Source organism: Coniosporium apollinis (genome assembly GCF_000281105.1).
Source record: "Coniosporium apollinis CBS 100218 chromosome Unknown supercont1.38, whole genome shotgun sequence".
Lineage (NCBI taxonomy): Eukaryota > Fungi > Ascomycota > Dothideomycetes > Coniosporium > Coniosporium apollinis.
The window spans coordinates 234,804-256,903 of NW_006913300.1; the positions used below are offsets into that span (position 1 = coordinate 234,804).

General features: G+C 55.7%; 10 protein-coding genes across 10 annotated transcripts; 5 read left to right on the top strand and 5 right to left on the bottom strand.

Moving 5' to 3' along the window:
- Window positions 1–195: 195 nt before the first annotated feature.
- W97_07425 (uncharacterized protein) lies at window positions 196–2,373 on the top strand (the record flags this gene model as incomplete). Its single annotated transcript, XM_007785055.1, has 4 exons — window positions 196–474; window positions 979–1,138; window positions 1,191–1,328; window positions 1,382–2,373. 4 exons carry the CDS (start codon window positions 196–198, stop codon window positions 2,371–2,373), a joined length of 1,569 nt encoding a protein of 522 aa, XP_007783245.1.
- A 656-nt stretch (window positions 2,374–3,029) lies between these two features.
- On the top strand, window positions 3,030–5,252 carry W97_07426 (tyrosyl-tRNA synthetase; the record flags this gene model as incomplete). Its single annotated transcript, XM_007785056.1, has 8 exons — window positions 3,030–3,184; window positions 3,242–3,252; window positions 3,523–3,561; window positions 3,814–3,848; window positions 4,085–4,122; window positions 4,184–4,832; window positions 4,885–4,911; window positions 4,968–5,252. 8 exons carry the CDS (start codon window positions 3,030–3,032, stop codon window positions 5,250–5,252), a joined length of 1,239 nt encoding a protein of 412 aa, XP_007783246.1.
- An 845-nt stretch (window positions 5,253–6,097) lies between these two features.
- Window positions 6,098–6,705, bottom strand: W97_07427 (uncharacterized protein; the record flags this gene model as incomplete). Its single annotated transcript, XM_007785057.1, has 2 exons — window positions 6,098–6,453; window positions 6,546–6,705. 2 exons carry the CDS (start codon window positions 6,703–6,705, stop codon window positions 6,098–6,100), a joined length of 516 nt encoding a protein of 171 aa, XP_007783247.1.
- Window positions 6,706–8,101: 1,396 nt separating this feature from the next.
- Window positions 8,102–9,577, top strand: W97_07428 (uncharacterized protein; the record flags this gene model as incomplete). Its single annotated transcript, XM_007785058.1, has 2 exons — window positions 8,102–8,388; window positions 8,446–9,577. 2 exons carry the CDS (start codon window positions 8,102–8,104, stop codon window positions 9,575–9,577), a joined length of 1,419 nt encoding a protein of 472 aa, XP_007783248.1.
- Window positions 9,578–9,908: 331 nt separating this feature from the next.
- Window positions 9,909–10,757, bottom strand: W97_07429 (uncharacterized protein; the record flags this gene model as incomplete). Its single annotated transcript, XM_007785059.1, has 4 exons — window positions 9,909–10,065; window positions 10,170–10,360; window positions 10,471–10,545; window positions 10,653–10,757. 4 exons carry the CDS (start codon window positions 10,755–10,757, stop codon window positions 9,909–9,911), a joined length of 528 nt encoding a protein of 175 aa, XP_007783249.1.
- Window positions 10,758–11,361: 604 nt separating this feature from the next.
- Window positions 11,362–13,197, bottom strand: W97_07430 (uncharacterized protein; the record flags this gene model as incomplete). The annotated part of the gene is made up of 2 exons (XM_007785060.1): window positions 11,362–12,592; window positions 12,650–13,197. 2 exons carry the CDS (start codon window positions 13,195–13,197, stop codon window positions 11,362–11,364), a joined length of 1,779 nt encoding a protein of 592 aa, XP_007783250.1.
- Window positions 13,198–14,507: 1,310 nt separating this feature from the next.
- Window positions 14,508–15,512, top strand: W97_07431 (uncharacterized protein; the record flags this gene model as incomplete). The annotated part of the gene is made up of 1 exon (XM_007785061.1): window positions 14,508–15,512. The coding sequence occupies one exon, from the start codon at window positions 14,508–14,510 to the stop codon at window positions 15,510–15,512; it is 1,005 nt and encodes a 334-aa protein (XP_007783251.1).
- Window positions 15,513–16,933: 1,421 nt separating this feature from the next.
- W97_07432 (uncharacterized protein) lies at window positions 16,934–18,386 on the bottom strand (the record flags this gene model as incomplete). The annotated part of the gene is made up of 4 exons (XM_007785062.1): window positions 16,934–17,461; window positions 17,499–17,728; window positions 17,776–17,955; window positions 18,011–18,386. 4 exons carry the CDS (start codon window positions 18,384–18,386, stop codon window positions 16,934–16,936), a joined length of 1,314 nt encoding a protein of 437 aa, XP_007783252.1.
- Window positions 18,387–18,655: 269 nt separating this feature from the next.
- Window positions 18,656–20,198, top strand: W97_07433 (uncharacterized protein; the record flags this gene model as incomplete). Its single annotated transcript, XM_007785063.1, has 3 exons — window positions 18,656–19,087; window positions 19,152–19,605; window positions 19,663–20,198. 3 exons carry the CDS (start codon window positions 18,656–18,658, stop codon window positions 20,196–20,198), a joined length of 1,422 nt encoding a protein of 473 aa, XP_007783253.1.
- Window positions 20,199–20,660: 462 nt separating this feature from the next.
- On the bottom strand, window positions 20,661–21,854 carry W97_07434 (uncharacterized protein; the record flags this gene model as incomplete). The annotated part of the gene is made up of 4 exons (XM_007785064.1): window positions 20,661–20,842; window positions 20,928–21,283; window positions 21,349–21,449; window positions 21,507–21,854. The coding sequence occupies 4 exons, from the start codon at window positions 21,852–21,854 to the stop codon at window positions 20,661–20,663; spliced, it is 987 nt and encodes a 328-aa protein (XP_007783254.1).
- Between the last annotated feature and the right edge of the window lie 246 nt (window positions 21,855–22,100).

The window sequence follows — 22,100 nt, forward strand, 5'->3', positions numbered from 1 at the left end:
TGTCCCTGCTTACTGGACGCTTATGGATACCACTTCTCCGAAGGCTGCTCCCGGAATCGTTATGGCTTGAGTGAGTGTGATCTGATATTCCTTTCCCAAATCGATTTCAGTCTCATCTGCACAGCTTCCGTGTTACAGCATGAAATCTCCATCTCTAGTTTGCTCCTCTGACCGCATCACTTCGTGTGTAGTTTCATGGACCCAAACTGGCCGTACCTCCGTGGATACGAGGCGTTCAAGCGTGTTGGCAGCGACGTCTTCTTGACTGTCTCTCCGGGGAAGAACCATCTGTTTGTAGCAGACGCGGAAGTCACCTTTCAAATCACCTCACAACGCAATCGGTTCAAGAAACCCATTGAGATCTACAAGAATGTTGATCTTTACGGAAAAAATGTCGTTTCAACTGAAGGCACAATCTGGAGGCAGCATAGAAAACTTACGTCGCCTTCTTTCTCCGAGACCAACAACGAATTGGTATGGAATGAAACTTTATATCAAACGCAGGCAATGCTTGAAGGCTGGAACAGGCACGCTGGGTTGGCGTTAGAGGTGGCAAAAGATACTATGACAATGACACTCAACGTCATCAGTCGCGCAGGCTTTGGTGTAAGTGCATTTACATTGCTGCCGTTTCTCCAAGCCCGGTAAGGATATCGGAGTGATCAAGCCGTCGTGGACAATGTTACATCGCTAGCTACACGGTTATGGACGCGGATGACCATGGGGGCATTGGCATTCATCAGACATTTCAAGATCATCTGTCACAATATTCGTTGCTGCGAAGCGCATATTCTAGTTGACCAAAGCCCCCTGCACTCACAATTGAAGCCCTCCTTCGCATGTACGACTACACCGGGCTCCGATGTAATGTCTCTGCCACCGCTTGAGCATACAACAGAGTATATACCAGCAAAACACGCTACTCGGACGAAGCTATAGTTTCGAGCATTCAGTACTAGAGAGCTAACGAACACCAAGGTTCGCGTCTTATGGCCACACGAAGAAGAGAAAGAGGCACCGAGTGATGCTCTAGCGAGCACCAGGCCCTCCGCGGGCCACACGATGTCCTACCGAGACTCTATCAGCTTCCTGATGGAACATGTTATTTGGGTTCCTCTGCTGCCGGATTGGTTCAGACGTAAGGCCTTCGCTTCTATCCTTGAAAGGCTTTGACACTGACTATCTTGCAGCCATTTCACCATGGAACGTTCACAGGAAGACGCACGAAGCGTACACCGAATTTGGCAAGTATATGGCGGAGCTTTACGAAGCTAAGAAATCCGAGATCTCCGCCGGCAAGACCGAATCCGACGGCCTTGATTTGCTGGGTAGGTTGTTCTTCGAAGACCCACTTTGGGAGAAACTGACAAATGGATGACAGGCGCTCTGGTGAAGGGCGCAGGAATCAGCCAGCAACCTGCCTCCACGAACAACGCAGATCCGGAAAAGAACAACCCCTCCAAAGGGCAGCTCCTGAGCAATTCAGAGATCATCGGCAACGCTTTCGTCTTCCTAATAGCGGGCCACGAAACAACGGCGAATGCATTGCATTTCTCGCTCTTGCATCTGGCTTTAAATCCCAGCTTCCAAGCGCCGTTGCAGAAAGAGCTTGACGACATCTTCGGAGACCGGCCAATCAGCGCATGGAATTATGAGCAAGACTTCCCGAAGCTCTTCGGTGGCATGGCCGGTGCGGTGATAAATGAAACCCTCCGTATGCTCCCCGCGGTGATTTCAATACCCAAGTCCACGCAGAAGGGTGAACCACAAGCGCTCAACTTCGATGGTCGCCAAATAGTTGTGCCGGAGAGCTGCGCAATAGGCCTCTGTGGTGCTGGTGTAGGCAACAATCCAAAGTACTGGCCTTCTGGACCTGACCATGGCTCTCGGATGCCTGCAGATGATCTAGATCAATTCAAACCGGCGCGTTGGCTGGTTGACTCAAGCAAAGTAGCGTCCACCACCAACGCTGACAACGACGAGCCTGATACCGAGGAGTTTGGAGGTCCGCAAGGCCCCCACAGCGCAGCATCTCTTTACCATCCTCCCAGAGGTGCTTTCATCCCTTTCAGCGAGGGACCGCGATCTTGCCTTGGCAGGAAATTTGCACAGGCCGAGTTGTTCGCCGCGCTTGCCGTCATCTTCCGCTTCTACAGCGTAGAGCTCGCGACTGACGAATGGGAGGCGGACGAGGCGGTTAATGCCATGAAAAAGGGTGGTCCTGACAGAAGGCAGGTGTGGGAGAAGGCTGCGAACAGAGCCACCGATCTTCTCAAGCATGGTATGGGCTCCATGATCACCTTGCAGATGCGTGCGGGGCGTGTGCCTCTGCGGCTTGTCAAGAGGGGTGAGGAGCGTTTTGTGTTCGGTTGACGTGCGGGATGCGATGTGAAACTTGTACTTGGGAGAGTCAAAGAGATTTGAAGAACCTTGCGACCTTTGTAGACCACGTACACGGTCACGCGTTTGTAGATAACATCACATCCTAGAGACGGCGGCTTAGCTTGAGCATTCTGACCCAGATTCGTTCACCTCAACATTAGTTTCCTAGTTAAGGATTCTGGACGCAGAAGAGCTCAAAGTTTTGATAATTACAGGCACCCCTACTGTTATCAGCAGCTCCCTGCCCCATCGCTACCGATCAAATAGACTTCAGAATTGCCGGTTTAGGTTCTGCTTGCCAGCCCCAGAAGAGTCATAGAGAAGCTCCAAAGCAGACATCAGCATCACCAAAAGTGTCAATCAGGCAATCCACCATTGCGGTCAGAATGCGCCGGCTGTTCTTCGGATCCACACAGCTCTTTCACGAGTCATTGCTTGGAGTCGCTTTCAGCTCACTTTCAGCTTCACCGTAAATATCTAGCACGCACCGAAACCGTGACCACCACGCGCGTTACCCTGAGAATCTTACCCTGCTCACTTCAAGAGCTTTCGGGCTAGCTATCAGACACCAAAAACCAGCGTCACGATCTCTTCGCCGCCCTCAGTAGCATTTCAAACACCCAACGTGGGGTCAAAAAAGCCCCACCATGGCCGCAGATTTGAGCGCAGAGGAGAAAGCCACGCTGCTGAAAAACAATTTACAAGAGTGGCTCGGTTGGGACGTTATAGAAGATGTGTTGACGAAAGGAGAGCGGCCAGTGTCAATTTATTGGGGTACCGCAACGACCGGCCGGCCACATTGGTAAATTAGTACCTTTGTATCTTGCACGCAGTTCGCAGACTGACGGCTTCTACGTAGTGGCTACTTCGGTAAGCCATGTCCTACACCTCGTCGATACATGCGTGACAGATCTTTCGGCGTCAACATCCTCCGAACCTACAAATGCTTTATTATCAGCGTTCAGCGCAGCTGTTGAACACGTACAAGGCCACAGTTCTGCGGTGTAGATTGGATCTGAGCATGTTGAAAGAATAGGATGCTGTTGAAAGAGCGGACTTGTACTCCGCATGTAGCTCTTTAGTCGCATAATGAGCCATTTCTGGGAACCTTCATTACAATCACTAACATGTTTATGTTAGTACCGATGCTGAAGGTCGCAGAGTTCCTACGAGCTGGCTGTAAGTGTTGTCTCCGCCAATACGGCATTCTGTTCGGTACGGCGAGCGTGCAGTTGTTGGCATTACCCCAACAGCGACCACCAAGTACACACGAGGGGCGTTGCAAAAGTCTCCTTCCATGCTATGAGGTCTGGCTTGTGAAGCACTGGCCCGAGCTGCCACGCTGGTGGCTGCAGCTCGCTGTTCGATTGCGCATGAGCTCCAGGCTGCCCCACAGTCATGCTCGATCTGACTGACCGTCGATGGGAATAGGCCATGTGAAGATACTACTTGCTGATATTCATGGTGTAAGTCCATTTGTGCTTACGAACATCGGGCCTTGTGCTGTGAAGCTTCTTTTGACTCTAGGAGAGAAGCATCCGTACGCCAATGGCGGTCATCATCGCCTTGTTCCTCGTCAGTCACATTGCGTTCTACTGTGTCACACTTGTCCCCTTCTTATCTTGTTTCTAGTAAAGCTAAGAAGATATTTTCTTTCTATCATTCCTATAAACATTACTGACGCTCGGTCCTTCACTACCAGTTCCTTGACAATCTAAAAGCACCAATCGAACTCGTCGAGTAAGTTCAGATGCTCTACACAGCATCAATCCCAGGCAACGGAAGCGTTCTAACATACCAGATTCCGGGCGAAATACTACAAATACGTCATCACCGCGCTGCTGCGAGCCGTCAACGTCCCGATAGACAAGCTCGAATTCGTCCTCGGCAGCTCTTACCAGCTATCCAAGGAATACACCATGGACCTCTTCCGGCTAAGCTCGGTCGTAACAGAGCATGACGCCAAGAAAGCCGGAGCGGAAGTCGTGAAGCAGGTGGAGAACGCAACCTTGAGCGGGCTCATCTACCCACTGATGCAATCGTTGGATGAGGAGTATCTGAAGGTCGACGTCCAATTCGGCGGTGTCGATCAGCGCAAGATTTTCGCGCTGGCAAAGGAGGTGCTGCCAAAGATCGGATACAAAACGAGAGCGCATCTTATGAACCCGATGGTGCCGGGACTCGCGGGCGGGAAGATGTCGGCGTCGGACCCAGATTCGAAGATTGATGTGCTCGATCCTCCGGAGCTGATACGCAAGAAGCTCAAGAAAGCCTATGCGGCGCCTAAGGAGGTCGAGGGCAATGGTGTTCTGTCGTTTTGCGAGTACGTGCTGTTGCCGGCTAGTGCGCTGCAAGAAGGGGAGGGCAAGTTTGTTGTGAAGAGAAGGGATGCGGAGCCGCTCGTCTACACGAATATCAAGCAGATGCAGAAGGACTACCGGGAAGATATCGTATGTTGCCCGTTGCTATTGCCAGCACACTTGACTGACGCCAGCCACGCAGTTGATACCACAAGATCTCAAAGCAGCCGTAAGTGTCTCATAAACGTAGCTATAATGGAGTGCTATGAGCTGAAGCCCGCAAAGGTCACCGATGCCCTTATCGTCCTACTCGAATCCGTTCAAAGGGATTTCCAAGCCTCACCGGAATGGCAAGAAGTCGAAAAGAAGGCCTACCCGCCCGCCGAGCCCGAGAAGAAGAAAAAGCAGAAGAAAGACAGAGGCAGCAGGTACCCCGGCGCGGCGAAAGAGGTCGAGGCACAGCCGGACGGCAGTGTGGAGGGTAAGACGCAGGCGGAGGTCAGCTTGGACAAGGACGCTGCAGCGGCTTTAGAGAAGCTTGAGCTGGAGAAGAAGGCGGTAGAGGCGTAGCGTGAGATCGTCTTTAGAAGTGTGCAGGTTGCGCGCGTGGGACGCGGCTACTAGAGGGCAATGGCGAGCGTAGACGGCGTGTTCAGGATTATGCTGACTATATTGAGACACGGCTTTTGCCATAGCGCGTGATTCATGACTTGCTATATACACTTACCCCTTGCGAAATTGTGTTGAAAAAATTTCTGTTGACTGTTTGTCGTGCGTTCGCAAAGCCACCAGCACCGGGCTCGCTAACGTCTACTCGCCGAAGATGTCGCATCTGAAGACCTGTTGTTCCGCAATTCTGTACCGCAATGGAATAGTGTATGCAATGGGGACGATAATGCCTCACAGACAGTACAGTCTGGAAGCGGCTTGAGGAGCGATGCATTGGTTACAACTCCATACCGCCCTAGATCATCCTCGGAAAGCAGTATCTAAAGGTATTGCTACATTGAACTACAACTGATACCGAACAGCGCGATTTCTCGAACTTTTCGAAGTAACCAACGCCACAACGAACAGGCTAAGAAGAAAGGAAAAGCTGGCGCCCCTAGAGCTCCTGTTTGACATCAAAGGCGAACAAATTATAATTTGAACGTCTCTTGCTAAGCGCGTGGGAGGAAAACGACAGGCGCTGGCGGGTATCGTGCTCGAAAGGAAAGATTACAAATCGTGTACGCATGCCAATCCCGCATGCATCGGACGTGCAGACGAGACCAGCCTGCCAGGGCCATCATGGAGGACCAGCTCGTGTAGGACGCGAATAATACATGAGCGTCGTCACTTTTGGCACCGATCGCCGGCGGACGAAAGTCCTTCCAGGGCGTCCTCAACCCCTTGATGTTCATGCAGCCCTGCCCTCAGCGGTCGGCAGGCTGCTCTCCAACTTGCTCTACACGCTCGCCATCCATCTGCGCATGCTGATCATGATGGAACGTATGACTGGGCGAGCAATGATGCGAAGACTCGGGCGAGCCGTTCAACGAGCTATTTGGCGAGCTGTCGGGCGACACAATATAGAGGTCTTGAAACTGATTCAGCAGCAACCTCTTCCAGTACACCGCGCGCGGCAGGCCGACACTCGCAAGCGAGTTTTTGCTATTGGGATACTTCTGGTACGCCGACCGCTCGGGCTCGTTGTACAGGTCTTCGGTCTTGACTTCGATGCGGGAGTTGCCGCGGGGAATTCGTTTACGGGAGACGCGGTGGTGAGGGTCTGTGGGGTGAGTTAGCAAATGCCGGAGTCGGTTGGAGGATGGGTCGGGGAGTATGTTGGAAAGTAGACTGGAGAGCAAGGCGAAGACTAACGTTTGGTTAGGTACTTGCACAAATCTTGCTGCGATTGCACTTCTAGGCCGTCGCGGTAGCGGTAGACGAGAATTGCACTGGAGTCGTTCTCGTTCAGGTCGCAGGAGGAAGAGGTTGAGGTGCTCTCCTGGCTGTTCTGGCTGTTCCAGGTGCCTGACATGACGAAGGGCGGAGGCGGAGTACCGTGACGAAGGCAGGTTCGGTGAATGAGTTCGCTCTGCGGTCTTTGTGGTAAAGTAGCGCGTGTTTCAGCGGTTGAGAAGGGCGTTCGAACTGCTTAAGCAGAGTTAAAGGCGAGGCGTGGAAAGCCTTGTTGTGCTGCTAACTACGAAAGGTTTCTAGGTGACGCTGCTTTGCACGACCGTGTGCGGGTGGCCTGAGATGGGAGGCTCTGGAGTCATCAACTGGCTGCGCCGCTGCCAATGCCTTTGACGTTGTTTGTCAGGTGTTAGGCCAGCGGACAGGCAAACACGGAGGCTGTGCATGGAGATACAGCCACCCTTTACCCTTTACCCTTTTACCGCTGGCTCATTCTGGCGCTGGCATGTAGACGCTTTGGGAACACAATCACCAAGAGACACGTAGTCGCGCATGCCTGACCGAGAGCTGCAACGAGTGGCTGCTTTTCTGGCACTTGGTTGGTACAGCTGCCCAGGTGCACTCTACGCCTGGCAGTGTCGCCGGCTTTTCGGGGCGACGAGCAACAGCCCGGGGCGGACCGAAAGGATCACCATCACCAATCGGCCCAGGCGCACCTGGGCATGCCTCAGACAGCGCCAACGGCTGTGTAGCAACTTGACCAACGATCGCTGACCAGATTCTTCGACACACCCTTGAGTATATCGAGCCGGCCAAAGAGGCAGCTGCGACCATGAGCATCGAGAGAAAATCAAGAAGAACCTCAAAGGAAAGGCTGAAAGCTTTAACGCTTTCTTAGCGCTTACCAGGCATCAGCAGGGCATCCATCTGCAGGCTGCAGCATGAGACAAGCGCTCCCGCATGACCAGCCACAGCCGCCCAGAACAAGGGGGCGCAGGACGCGCCGACCCGGGAATTATTTTTACCTTGGGGGCACCATGAGGCTGCACGGAGGCTCGAAAGAGTCGCTTGGTGGGAGCTCTACCTTCGCTGTCAGTAGTCTAAGAGGAGCTGTATTCGCTCTGCTCGAATCCGGCAGACCTTTCAGGAATCATCCCACCGGATCGAGGACGTGACTGTGAGCTGGCTGTGCGTCTGCATCAGGGGCTGAGAGCTATACACGAGCTGAAAACGTTACTTTTACACCGACGCACAAGCCGCAGGGAGGATCCTGAACCCCTTCGCAGCATTGAGAACGACATCGATTGAAGCTCCACCTTCGAACATAACAGTACCACTGAACCGAACACAGCGGCGAACGAAGAAGCAAGCGGCCTTGTGAGCCTCTTGCAGGCTTAGCTGGAGGCCGAACCCTCGTCGTAAGAATCCCCGTGGACGTGGTAAGTTGCCTCGAATTTGGCAATTCCGGAGCCTGGCGACCTTCGTCGACCTGGTGCTTCAGCCATACATACAGCGTGATGCCGCGATCGGTGTCTCCGATACCGGACGACGAGGTGCTGTCAGGCCGAAAGTGGGCGCAACAAGTTCTAGATCCGTGGGACTCGTTGATACTCACGCTCGACGGGGGCGGCATCAGAGGCTACTCCAGCTTGCTCATCCTCAAGCGGCTGATGCACGAGATCGCTGTATGGGAAGAGAAGCTAGATAAAGAGCAGGGCAGCTCCTCGGAACCGGGACGATTCAAGGAGCAGGAGCTGCTGCCATGTCACTATTTCGACTATATGTACGGGACAAGCACAGGCGGGTAAGTGAGAATCTTCCCAAATCTAATAAGCAGTAATGCTGACTCTATTTCTTATAGACTAATAGCGACATTGCTCGGCCGCCTACGCATGTCCGTCCCGCAATGCCTCGAGATCTACCGGCAAGTCGGGGAGAATCTTTTCGGACACAGACGCAGCATAATACCACTTACCACCAAGTACCATCACAAGCCCCTAGAAAAAGCCGTACGCGGGATAGTCCGGACCAATTGCCCAATAGACGGACCAGAGTGTGATGGAGAAGACTGGTACCCCTGGACGATCGACGATACCTCAGATCCGCCATTCCCAAGCCAAGAAAACAACAAACACAATGGGCTCTGCCAAAGCATCTGCCTCACAGCAACTCACAACGGCCGCATCGACGAGGCTTATCTCCTGCGCACTTACGACCACCGCTACGTCGACCGCCCAAACTGGATAACGCCCTACAACGAAGGCGCCGACAAGCTGCGCATCTGGGAGGTAACCCGCGCTACCAGCGCCGCGCCCTTCTACTTCAAGATCCTGGAAGCCGACATCGCAGGCGAGGTGCGCCGCTTCAAGGACGGCGGCATCCGCGAGAACAACCCGTCCGGCGCGGCGTGGAGCGAGTTTGTCAGTCTGCACGGCGGAGATCCAGACGCCACGCCTGCGCTGCTGCTGAGCGTAGGAACCGGACGGCCCGACGTGTCTCAAGACGGCTTTGCGGCTGCGTGGCCCGGGCCGTTTGGCGAGAGTAAGCTGGTCAAGAAGGCGGCGGAGAAGTTTGCCGTGTTCAAGAACGTGCTTATCAAGTATACCGAGGGTGAGGATCAGCATAAAGCCATGGTGGAGATGGCTGCAAAGGGCGAGCATAAGTGGTATAAACGGCTCAATGTCAGCGAGGGGCTTGAAAACATGAAGCTGGATAGCTGGCAGAAGGGCTTGTGGAAGAATCCCGTGACAGGACTGGAAGAAGTGGTTCATGGCGGAGCAACACTGACGAATATGGAGCAAGCGACGGAAAACTATCTGCTGAGGGAGCTTGACAACCGTTTCGACACGTATGCGCCCCCGAGGACTATGCTGGTCCAGGCCGCTGAAATACTTGTGCGGCATAGACGCGCAAGGGAGCTTACCAACTCGGAGAGATGGAACAATCATATGGGCAGGCACCTCGCCGCCAGCCAACAATCGACAGAGAGCTGAAGAACTATCGAACCCTTCTCCGATAAGAATCGACGACTACTTTGGACTCTGCACATTCTCCGAGCGCCAGGGGCGCACCTGGACACAGAGCTCGTCAATACGCCGACGTCTGTTATGTTGCGTCTCGCCGAATCGAACCGATGAAGCGCCATTACCACAGGGTCCTTTTGAGCGCAGATTGACCGCTCACCAGCGTCCCGCAACATGCCCGCAGCGTCCCACATATGCGCGTGCGGCTCCAGTACGCTGATGCAAGGACACTCTAAAGGCAGCCACGTTTTTTTTCCTTTGGCTTATTATCGGCTCCTTCCCCCAAACAAGCCAAACCCACTCACAGCTTCGCATCCCCTCTAATCGCATCCCTCACCAACGTCAACGCCTCGACCGCAAACCTCACCATATTCGCCTCTCTATCGCCCCCCAACCCGGTCTCGACCTCGCGCGTCACCGTGCCGCCCTCCGCGCTTACGGCCAGCGCGACGTATCCCCTGCAACACTATCAGCCACCCGAGTCACTGCCAATCCGCTCCGCCATGCGGCTTCCTCAACGTCCAACACATCCGAACCACCAGGATAGGGGGGTGGCACTCACGGCGTCCTGTTCCGCGTCTGGCCGCCCGTCGGTCCCGCCGTCCCGCTCTCGGCGACCGTGTATGTTGAGTTGAGCGTCTTGCGTACGTTGTCGGCGAGCCCGGCCACGATGTCGGGCGTCGGGCCTTTGTAGTTGGCTATGCTCTCTTGCGTCCAGCCGGCGAAGGCGATGCGGGATTCGAGGGTGTAGAGCTGGGGGAGGTTTTAGCGGGAGGGGGGAATGGTGGTTGGGGTTTGGAAGGGCGGGGAGGGCAGGAATGGAGGTGAGGGAAAGGGGGAGGGAGGGGAGGAGAGGTACGGACCGTGAGGCCGCCTTTGTAGAAGCCGCTGGCACCGGGTGTGGAGAGAAGGGCGGCGGAGATGATGCCGCCGGCTGCCTGGGACGGACGCGGAGGGAACGGTTAGATTATAGACGGCCCAGATAGTACGCGGAGAGCACCAGGGGAGCAACGGTGGGATCAACTATGCTTCGCGCCGTCCATACCGTCTCTGCTACCGATATGCTCTCCTTCCGCTCCTTGAGCAGTGTAGCTACTTCGGCGACAATGTCCCTGACGGCACTCGGCGGGAAGGATGACGTTTCTGACATGCTGGTATGAATCCTTCGAGGCCGGAAAGCGTAGATGGGGGAGAGGAGGCCGCTGGTCGACTTGAGTGACTGCTTTTGTGCGTGACGGAGGTATAGGGTGATCATGCAAAAAGATTAGTAATGCAAGTGCTTGTAAATCTGGGGAAGATCTCAAGGTGGTGGTGAATTAATGGCGGGGCACAGGGATGGTGTCGATCCACAGCCGTGGGGTTCTTCGGCAGGTTGCCGCAGAGCCGCGAGTAGTGGAATGCCGACAAGAGTGGGGATAAGGTGGTATTGCATTCATGCCTTGTGATGACTCATTCAAACTGCATGTGCAGGGTCTTTGGCTACATGAAGAGCTATATGTCTCCAGTTCTAACCCCATCCAGCCGTGACCTCATGTCTTCGCCCCTGTGTCCGATTTCATCCAGGTATCTTTACTACGATCATAGTCCAACCAGTTGAATATTCTGCCACTCGCATTGCCAAAGTCGCGCCGTAGATTCACCGCCATAGAAACTTCAGGTAAAGCTGCACGTTCGTAACACATGGTTTCAGAGCCGTCAGGCAGCCCGCGCCCAACGCCCGCGAGAGAAAGAGAGAAAGCGCATAGAGAGGACCCTCATCTCACACCAAACTCCGGCTTCCTCGCCATGTTCACCACTGGCGGCGGACCATCTGTATCCGGATACGGCAGCGCAACACCACCACCCTGTGGCCTCCACATGGTCGGTACCCCGGGCGGCGGCGGCGGTAGCGGTCTTTCCTCAACCGGATACGGCAGCGGCGTCTTGGGCGGTACGGGCGGCGGACTCCGCATCTGCATATCCATGCTGACCCTCGGATCCTCCCCGCTGCGCCTCAGCGAGGGCGCCACCGAGCCGTTTGAGCCCCGTGGGTTCGTGGCGTCGAGCTCGCTGCTGCGGCGGTATTCGTCCGAGCCGCGCTGACGAGGCTGAATGACTTCGGGGAGCTCGTCGGAGAAGATGACCATTTTCTCGTCAGAGGAGCGCCGGCGGTGGAACTGCGACGGGTAAAGCAGGTCTGCGTTATGCGGTCGGCGGGGAGAAGGGGGCATCACGTCTTCGGCGGGGAGCTCGACCGCTATCGGATTCGAGGGTGGGGGCACAGAGGTTTGCTGCTGCGAACTTGATTCTTCTTCGTACGAGAATCGGCTGTCCGACATTGGACTGCCATTCATCGCCCTGTCCCACCGTTGCTTGGCCCGGTGGATCCGCGCCAGTTTCGAGGCGGCGTTGAGATTTATGCTTTGCACTTCGTGCTTCGCAAGGTACATGCGCGTGTTGGTGCTGATATCCGCAAGGCGGTTCCACTCGTTCATGCCGAACTCGCCGACGCCGACCTCGACATTCAGGCGGTAGTAGTTCTCCTGGTTGACCTGTCGTCTTGCGAGGTGCTCTTTGAGCATGTACTGGTGCGTCTCCTCGCAGCCTTCTATCTTGTTGATAAGACGTCGCCGCGCCTCTGCAAAGTCGCCCATTCCGCTCGCAACGAACCCTTCCCACCACAAATGCTGCTGCTGATTGGTTCCCGGCGGCCGTTTTCCGGTTCCGATGCTGATGAAGACGCCGACGTCGCGGCCGGGATACTCGTTGCAGACGGCTTCATCGAGGATTTGCGGAGCAGGATTGTATTTCCCAGCGCCTTCGTCCAGGAACACCGACTGGCCGATCTGGATGGGTTTGAACGCGAGACCGGTCGCTGCGGTTGCTCGTCCGGCTTGCCAGATGGTGCAGTTGAACTCTGGCGCTGGTTCTTTCCGTGAGTCGTACGAGCGGAGGAGGATTGAGCTGCCACCTCTCGGTGTGCCTTTGTAGACTGCTGTCACTGCGCTGCAAGAGTGTTAGCGGCTTCGTGGCTTCTCGTACCCTGATTCTAGAAACACTTACGTTTTGCAACGGTTTTCTCTGCGGTCGTAGAGTAATGCATTGGAATTACCTAGCCTCATGGTACTGAGCGGGCGCTGATAGTTGACTGGAGTGGTGCCAATCTGGCTGTACCTGCTTGCGTTGCTCGCAGTTCGGTGAGGAGCGTTATATGCACTTCCCGGAACCATCGGGCTGAGCGGTGATGCCACGTCCAAACTTGACTCTGCGTCCATGTCGTTGCCCTCATCTGGATCCACAGTATGCTGCCGGACGCATTCCCGGATGGCGTCTTCCAGCTTCGACGCCTTGAAGAGCGTCGATCTGTACGGTATGCCAGCGATGGTCTTGTCGGTCTCAAACACCCGCTTTGTCATCCGCACGTAGACGTCCTTGCACGTTTCGAGGTCCAGCCGTAGCCGGCCAAGCATAACCGCGATCAAGCCTCCTGTGCCTGTCCCGGCGATTATATCGAAGTGTTCGCATGGCTTGGGTATCTCGTGTCGCTTCGGTGCTCTGCCCTCGGTCTCGACAAACATCCGGTGCATGAGCTCTTGCAAGAGTATGAGCATGGAATAGCCGCGTACGCCTCCACCATCTGCAATGCGCCGGTTGTTAGTGAAGGACGGGGATGGTGATGGAGAGGACGCGCATACCTAAGGTGAGGATGCGCAAAGGCGGTCCTCTGGTAGTGTCTTTTCGGCGCATCCCGTGAGCGTCCATCTTAGGCGGCTGGTGCCTCCAGCGGAGGAGTGTCCGAGTTTTATGTGGCCTTGGGGCGCTTACAGCAGGCGGACGGCTGAGAAGAACTCACGGCGACACCGAGTTGCGGAAGGATCGCTTTCGAGAAGGATGAAGCTAGTGAGGTTGCGACGTGAGGTAGTGAGCGTTGCTGGTCGTAAGGTGTGAAAGGCGTGGAAGTGTCAGCGCTGGGCGTGAAGGGCTGAGCAACGCCGTGCATGCAGCTGGTCATACAGTAAGCCTAGCGCAGGCGGACTCGCAAACTCGCGGTGAAGAGCGCTGTACGAGCAGAATGCGACAGGCGGTTAAATCTTGAGTCTAGAAAGTCTTCATAAAGCGCATTCAAGTTTGCATATTCAACTCGGTAGAGGGGTGGACATGGACAGGTGACGTGGGCAGGGCCAGGGTTGTCTCTCAGATCGCCTGTCTGCACCGCCACCACCTCCACACACTTCTGTGGGTATGCTCGTATGCTCGTATGCTCAACTTCGACGAGGACATCTCATTCGATTGCCTCCTCGACAGCACGCTGATCACCGCTTTCCGCAGCGGGAAGCTCATCTTCCGCCCTTTCGGCTGCTCCTCTTCCGCCGCAGATCTCAAGATGAGCGTCCATGACTAGACCCGGTAGATGGTTGTGCCACTGCACCTCGTGGGGCTGACGACGACATGTCAGCCCTGAGCTGAGCAAGCAACTCGAATTCCGCAGAGCCTCCGGCACTTTCTGGCAACGAAGCTCCGTCGACAAAGGACGTGTACTTCGCGTGTAAACTTCACGAATACTCAACACCGACAGATCTGATGGACTTCCTTCCGCCCCTGTGGTAAACCCCTCCAGGGCAGCGGGTGCTAGCCCGCATCGAGGAAGAGTATGCGGGTATTGGACCCCGCATACGGAGTAAAGCCTATCTTATCCGCTCCGTTGCCCTATTTAGATGGCAGGACCTCAGCGATGTTCATGTGATTCAACCATCTACGGCTGTACTTCATCCTGGATTCTCTTCCTTCTCGTACTGCCATCGTAGAATCACCACTTTCAAGCATTTCCACTCAGCATCATAGAATAAGCGATGAAGATCTCAAAGGTACGGACTTCTCAGTGTAACTGTCCATCGGCAATTCAATCAAGGCAGTATGATAAATGTCCACAAAGCTATACACATACCCCATCAAGTCCCTCCGCGAAACTCCCATTTCAGAAGCCGTAGTCACGAAGCATGGATTCTTCTACGACAGGCGCTTCATGATCCTCAAAGTCCACCGAGAAGATGACAACACACGAAGATATGAAAACATGCACCTAGCGTTCTTTCCAGAGATGGTCCTCTTCAGCACAGACATCACGTTCCCCAGCGACGACGGGACGGAGGCCGGCAAAGTGCATGTCACGTTCAACCCGCCAGACGGCGGAAGCCCAAGGACTCTCGACATCCCGCTTGTACCCGACGTATCCAGCTTGGACACTCTTAAGGTCGTTATGCATAGCAGCCCGACGGACGCCCACAACATGGGTGCAAACTACAACGACTGGTTCTCCGCCTGCTTCGGCTACGACGCCGTTCTTGCCTACCTAGGAGAAAACCTTCGGCCCGTCCTTATGACCGGGCCATCAAAGGGCGAGCCCAACGGCTCATGGCTATCAAGTATCACGAGCCTCCTCGGCTCCACACCAGAGGAAACAGAAGCGATCACCTTCGCAGACTGCGCGCCCTTCCTCGTGGTCTCGGAGACATCGCTTAAAGATGTCTCGGCCCGGCTGCCGGACGGGGAGCAGATGGACATCACCAAGTTCCGGCCGAACGTCATCGTCGAGGGCGCCGAGTCCAAGTGGGAGGAGGACTTCTGGGCCGAGATTATGTTGGGAGATGTTAAGCTCGACGCGGTGCAGAACTGCGTGAGGTGTCAGAGCATCAACATTGACTATTCCACGGGCAAGCCAGGGAAGAATGAGGCGGGAAAGGTGTTTAAGCTGATGCAAAAGGATAGGCGGGTCGATTCGGGTCACCAGTATAGCCCGGTGTTTGGGCGATATTGTTTTTTGAAGCCGGGTGATGACCACAAACGGGTTGCTGTTGGGGATGAGGTGAAGGTCCTTAGACGGAACTCGGAGCATACAGTGTTTGGTAAGTTGTTTACAGGGATGTGACTAGGCTCACCGCTAACACTACCACCACAGATTGGCCGGGCCTGAGTAGTACCAAATAGTAGATGTATAGAACATGCACTGCTACTCCTCCACATTTTGCTGTCACGGCTACCTTGCGTGCTCCTCCGTTCCTCGCCGAATGATGATTATACGAGTGAGTACACTCATTACAGCACCAGCACCAGCACCAGCACCAGCACAGTAGCCTTCAAGGGGAATGTGCATCTGGCGCGGCAGCTCGAGAATTGACCTTGACTGAGAGGTGGCCAGGTAATTAGCGGCTTCTTTAAACTGTAGTGCCGTCTTTGACAATCCTGCTTTATCCGCTGCTCGTGTCCCTTCAGTGCTTCCAATCCAGTTTTTGCTTCTTAGATGTATTCGAGGCCCTCGTCCTTTCACGGGAAGCGTTCGACAACATTCCTCTTTCCGAACCAAGCAATACCGTATCCGAATGACGTCGAACTGCCGAAGGGATTTTGCACTTTCAATTGAAACATCGGGAGAATCAACCGAACCGAGTGGATTTTTTCACATGCGACGTTCTACGATCTCCACTCTTTCCACATTAGGCAGTCCCGACTTCCCTCCAAACTTCCAAACCTGGCAACGCCACCCGTTTTCCGTTGCATACCGCAGACGGATGGTAGGCGGGATGCCCTTCTGTCACGCCGCCTATCCGGAAGGGTGCGCCATGTTTGGACCTAATTTTAACCTTTATCTGTGCTTTTGAAGTCCAGGTACATCACCGAAGAACTGTCGGAGAGTCCACGTTGCTTCGAAATCCGGACGCATGTCGAAGTCTGCAAAGAAACATTTTCACACTCCTGCAAACTGAGAAAACCAAGAAAACCGAGTGGATTTTTTCACTTGCGATGTCCTACGGTTTTCACTCTTTCCCGATTAGATAGGCTACCCTCCTTTCTTTGTGGAAAGTCTAGGCCCTAAACAAAGTCTCTTCAGCGCCCGGTAGTGGAAGCTCGTGCCGGACCCTTCCTTTGGGGCCTCCTCCGCAAAATTGTAGGTGTTCCGATTCCAGCCTTCTACTTGTGCCCTTTCAAGCACGCGGCTGAGCAACTTCCGCAGCGTCCTTGTTGGTTTGAAAACCTGGACAAAATCGACGGCGTCGATTCTCAGCAGTTGTTCTCCGTTTTTCGTCCCTTTCCTAATTGGGCGATATGCCTCCGCAAGACATCCCCAGGCCGCGCCGTGACCCCAAAGAAGCCATAGGGGAGCCAAAGCCAGTTACAATCAGATACCGCCGTTGTCGTGAGATCCGGAGTCGGCCGTGGAAGCGGAGATGCCCTTGCCGGACGGCATCACAAGGACGCTGACAAGTAGTCTTCCGCCGTTGGACGTGGAGTACCAATACGTTCTTCAAGCTTCGGTCGTCATGCTTCTGAAAGCCTCCATGCCATTATCCCTCAAGTCTCCTCTTTAACTGGATGATCCTGGTGCCCATTCACACCATTTGCGCTAATCTCCTCCTCTGCTGGGCCGGCGTCATCGGACACCCAAACTCTAACCGTCTTGTCCAAGCCCCCACTAACCAGCTTCCGCTCAGACGGATGCGTATGGACGCCCATAACCGGGCCATCATGCCCCTCTAGCCTCTGCAGCACATTCTTTGAGCTCACATCCCACAGAAAGATACTCCCGTCCTCGCTCCCCGACGCAATAAACGCATGCGGGTTCGCCACATCGCCGTATGTGCCAAACGCGCCACCGAGACTAAACCGCTCGTTCTTGTGGCCCTGATACGTCTTGACGCAGCGGCCCTCGACGTAGTTCCACAGGCGCACCGACGAGTCCAGCGTCCACGCGAGGACGTATTTGCCGTTGGGCGAGAAGCGGACGGAGGTGACGGGGGCGTTGTCGGAGTGGATGAGGGTGCGGAGGCACATGCCTGTTGCGGTGTCCCAGATGCGGCTGTGGGAGAGACATGTTAGCAGCTGTGGGGGTCTCTTGGTTTGGTGCACGGCGGGGAACTTGCATCAAGCCGTCGCCGGCGCAGCTCACGATCAGCGTGCCATCCCGCACAAAGTCCACCCCGCCCACCGGATCGGAGTGCGCGGGCAGCGAGCGCATGATCCGCGCGGACCGGATGTCCCAGATGAAGACGGCTTCGTCGTAGGAGCCGCTGACGAGCATGTTGCCTTTTGGTGAGAAGGCGAGTGAGTAGACGTAGTTGTGGTGGCCGAGGAGGGGCACCGGGTGCGCTTTGCCCTTTCGTATCTCGTTAGCATACAATGAGGACGGGCGCCACGAACTGGACAGCCAACCTTGTCCACATCCCACAACCTGATGGACTTATCGTCGGAGCCGGAAGCTAGGGTTGTGGAGTCCGGGCTCCATGCAATGGTGGATATGCCCGCTAGATGGCCTTCGAGGGTATGCTCCAGCCTGCCTGTCTTCGCGTCCCAAATCTTGATCGTCGCGTCGGCAGCTGCGCAGTCGCTGTCAGCACGGCCCCATGGCATTTCAGAACTCATTGCGCTTACAGGCGCTCGCTATCCATCGTCCATCAGGCGAAAAACTGACCGCCGAAACAGCCCTCTTGTGACCCCTCATTATCAACTTCGGCCTGTAATGCAGCGCCGTAGGCTTCTCCGGCGGAGGCGTGAACGTCTGCTCTTCAGGCGGTACCGACTGGGAAGCTGGAGTTGAGGTCTCATGGCTCCTTGATCCGTCTCTTTCGCCGCGGTAGAACGTGTGTGCATACTGATCTTCGTCCAGCTGGTCATGACGTGGGGTACCTGTTTCTCCAGACAGCGGCGCTGGGCGTTCAGCGAGCTCGAAGTGAGTGCCATCGCCATTCGTCTCGATGTAGCCGTCTGGCGAGCGCCGGCGTTTGGGTGATCTCTCGTCGTCCAACATTGTCGCGGCGATGTTTGCAAGGTGCAATTGCGATCCGAGGCCAAACACGGGACATTTCTCAGAAACGCGCCTGGAACGTAGTCACGTGATGAAAATTGCGGCGAACTCGTCACTTCCGCAGCTTTCAAGCGGCGACGATCAAGATACCCTAACCATCTGCACTGTCATTACTGCGGATGTCTATTTAGGATTTCACAATACCCTCAACCTAGCCCTCGTCAGTGCCATTGAGACCCTCAACCCTCGAACCCGCTCCTCCGTGCGTCACAATGACCTCCCCAGCCTACGAGACCCCCGAAACCCTCCGCATCGTAACCCTCAACTGCTGGGGTCTAAAATACATCGCCAAATACCGCAACGAGCGCCTCACTGAGATTGGCAATCAGCTCGCGCGCAGCGATCCCGCGCCCGACATCGTCGGCCTGCAAGAGTGCTGGACGCAGCAGGACTACCTCGTCATCCGCGAAAGGACGCGGCACATTCTCCCCTACGGGAAGTTCTACTATAGCGGCATCTTCGGCGGTGGGCTGGCCATACTGTCGCGCTGGCCGATTGAGGAGAGTTCCATGTACCGGTACCCGCTTAACGGGCGGCCATCAGCCTTCTTTCGCGGGGACTGGTTCGTGGGGAAGGGGGTTGCGAGCGCGAGGATACGGTATGGGAGTGGGCGGAAAGATGTCGCGGAGGTGTTTTGCACGCACGTATGGTTCTCGCTATCCCGCCCAGCCCTTTGTCGCAGCAGCACTGACCGGGACGCCGCCGCAGCTCCACGCCCCCTACGAGCGCGAACCGCACGACTCCTACCTCTGCCACCGCACCGCGCAAGCCTGGGAGATGGCGAAACTCCTCCGGCACGCCTCTGAACGGGGGCACCTTGTCATCTCCCTCGGCGACTTTAACATGGTGCCCCTCTCGCTTGCGCACCGCATCATCGAGACGCATTCGCCTGTCCGCGACGTTTGGCGGCTGCTGCAGCCGGACTCGTCGCTCGGCGCTGCGAGCCACCCCGCTGAGAGGAGGAGGGGGAAGAAGGTGCCGACTGCGGAGGAGAACCTGGAGGTCAATGGCGCGACTTGCGATAGTTGTTTGAACACTTGGAGGTGGGACAAGGCGCTTAGGAAGAGGTTGAATAAAGGGGAAGATATTGTTGTTGGGCTGGACACCGAGGACCCGAAGGCGAAGAGGCTTGACTACATCTTCGTTTCCTGCGGGGAGAGGAGTCCGCGCGCTGCTAGCGATGCTGATGTCGATGGCAGCCGAGGAGATGACACCGCAGTGGCGGAGTGGACAGTCGAAAGCGCAAACGTGGGCATGACAGGACGACACTCAACGCTCAAGTGCTCATTAAGCGACCACTTCTCCGTCGAGACAACTCTCCGACGACGCCATCACCATCTTTTATCCGCCGCCACCACCACACCAGCCGCCTCTCCTCCCTCCCTCACAGCCACCCACACCCCCCGCCTCCCCGTCTCCGTCTACGACGAGATCCTCCTCCTAATCGCCGCCTACAACGTGCGTGAAGTGCGGCAGCGCAAGCTCCGCCTCGGGCACTTCATCGCACAGGTCACGCTAGCGATCGGCTGCCTGGTGGGCATCTGGTGGGTTCCACGCAACTATGGCGCGTTTCTGCTGGCGCTGTGGAGCACGCTGGGCCTGAGCGCGGGGGTTATTGATGGCTTGATGGGCGGCTTGTTTGTGGGGAGCGAGCTTAGGGCGCTGTGGGAGTTTGAGTGGGAGGTTAGGGCTGCGAGGGAGGCGGCGGTGGGGCTGGAAGCGGAGGCGGTGGTGGTGGGGAAGTTTGAGGAATGAGATTGGGTGGTGGGAGGGGGCAGGGAAGAGGTCGGATTTGTGGCCGCGACGCTCGAAGGACGTGAAATTAGACTCCGGCGGAGCACTTTCTTGGTTGTTGGATCGTGCAGCCGTATATCGCTGGCCTGAAGGTATCCTCGGAGCTCACTTTAGAGCAGGAGGCGGCATGAGGATTGCCGAGCAGTCTGAAACTGGCCGAGGAGACCATGGTTCGACCTTCCTCAAAGGGGCGTCGGACACTTTAAATGGCGTGTCATTTGTAGGGTTGCCGTGAAAAAGACGGCCGAGTAGGAACTGTAGAATAGCCCATCGACTCAATCGTGATTGGTATTTGGTCAACCCTACGTACCTAGATTCTCCAACCAGTGCCCAACAGCTTTTCGAGCAGCGGATCCTGCCGACAGTCACATGTCTAAATCCACTGAAAAGAATGTCACAGGTAGGAGAGTCTAGTGAGCCAACCTAGAAAGGCGGCAGCCAGAACGGATATCCTCCGTTCTTCAGTCTGAAAACGCTGAGCAAGAAGCTGTACATCCCAAGCATGATCCCGCCCCACACGAATACAGCGATCTGCTGCGCCTTTGGGTCGGCCATCCTCGGCACCTTGAGCGCGAGCGAAATAGCCGCGAAGGCCAAGACGCCATCTGTAAGGAGTTATGCTATTAGCATCAGGCGTTCTTGCCGCGTAGTTGTGTAGCAAGAGCGAGTAAAGTAGACTGGGAGACTCACACATCGCAGCAACAATCTGGGTCTCCAGCCCAAACTGATTCTGGAATCCGCCCGCGAAATAGCTGATCCCTCCGCGCCCGTCTCCAGAAACATAAGGCACCTTCCTGATGTGGTTGAACATGTGCCCAGACGTGAAGAGCAGCACGGCAATGAGGCTGAATGCCGCCCACAGGTTGCGATTCTGCAGGATCGGGATGATGTAGGGCGCCGCGACGGCGAAGAGAGTAATGGCGCCCAGGACACCGGTCGTGATGGAGATGATGCGGACCCAGTTTATGGGACGGACGACGCGGGGGTGGGGACCATCGGGGAGATGGCGAGAGAGCCAGGCGTGGATCGTGTCCGCGTTTTGGGCGCTGTGTGGGAGTCAGCGTAAGTGCTCCGGGCAAGAGAATGCTGGGAAGAGATGAGAGTCTCGTACCCCATGGTAAAGTCAAAGCGAACAGGATGGGGGTCAAGCTTGGAGTTGGGCCCGACGGTGGGATGGAAGAGGAGCAGGACGGGAGCGGTTTGGAGCATCAACTGTAGTACCGGGTCAGCTTTTGCAGCGCCTACTCCTCAGTTGAGTGCTGGTCCTACCGATTGAAACGTATTCTTCCCATCCGCAAAGTCCAATGTGCCAAAGAACAACCTCGATTCCAACTTCTTGTCCCCCTTCGTCCAGCTCTTAGCAAGCAGATCCCACTCCGGTTGGAACTCTCGGCACAACTGGCAGCCGAATCGGCTCTCCAGGGCTGTCAGGAGCACGGCGACGGCGTGGTCCCGGGGAGCAGTTGTCAACTGGGTATAGAGGTCGTCGTTGAGCTTGATAGGTGTGGCAGCTTGCGACTTTGTGCGGAATTCGCTGAAGCGGTCCTCAGTGGGCTTCTTCGCGGCTAACACTGTCAATGGAAGCAGCAGAACTGCTAGGCTCTGTAGGATCCTCATCGTGTCTGTAACTGAAGGTTGCAATGATTCCGTTGTGCTTGAGGTTTGGAGCTTGAGTGTCCTCTTCGCCGGCGCCAGTCTACTGCCGAAGAGATGCTGGTGGTCGAAGTGCCTGACGGGACGGAAGTGCCAAGGCCCAGTGCACTTAGACGTTGCCGGATCCTCTCCTACTAAAATGCGGCAGAGATGCGGCAATGACTAAACCTTGTGCGTCGTGTGTGTGTTTACGCCGTCCAGACGCCTCGC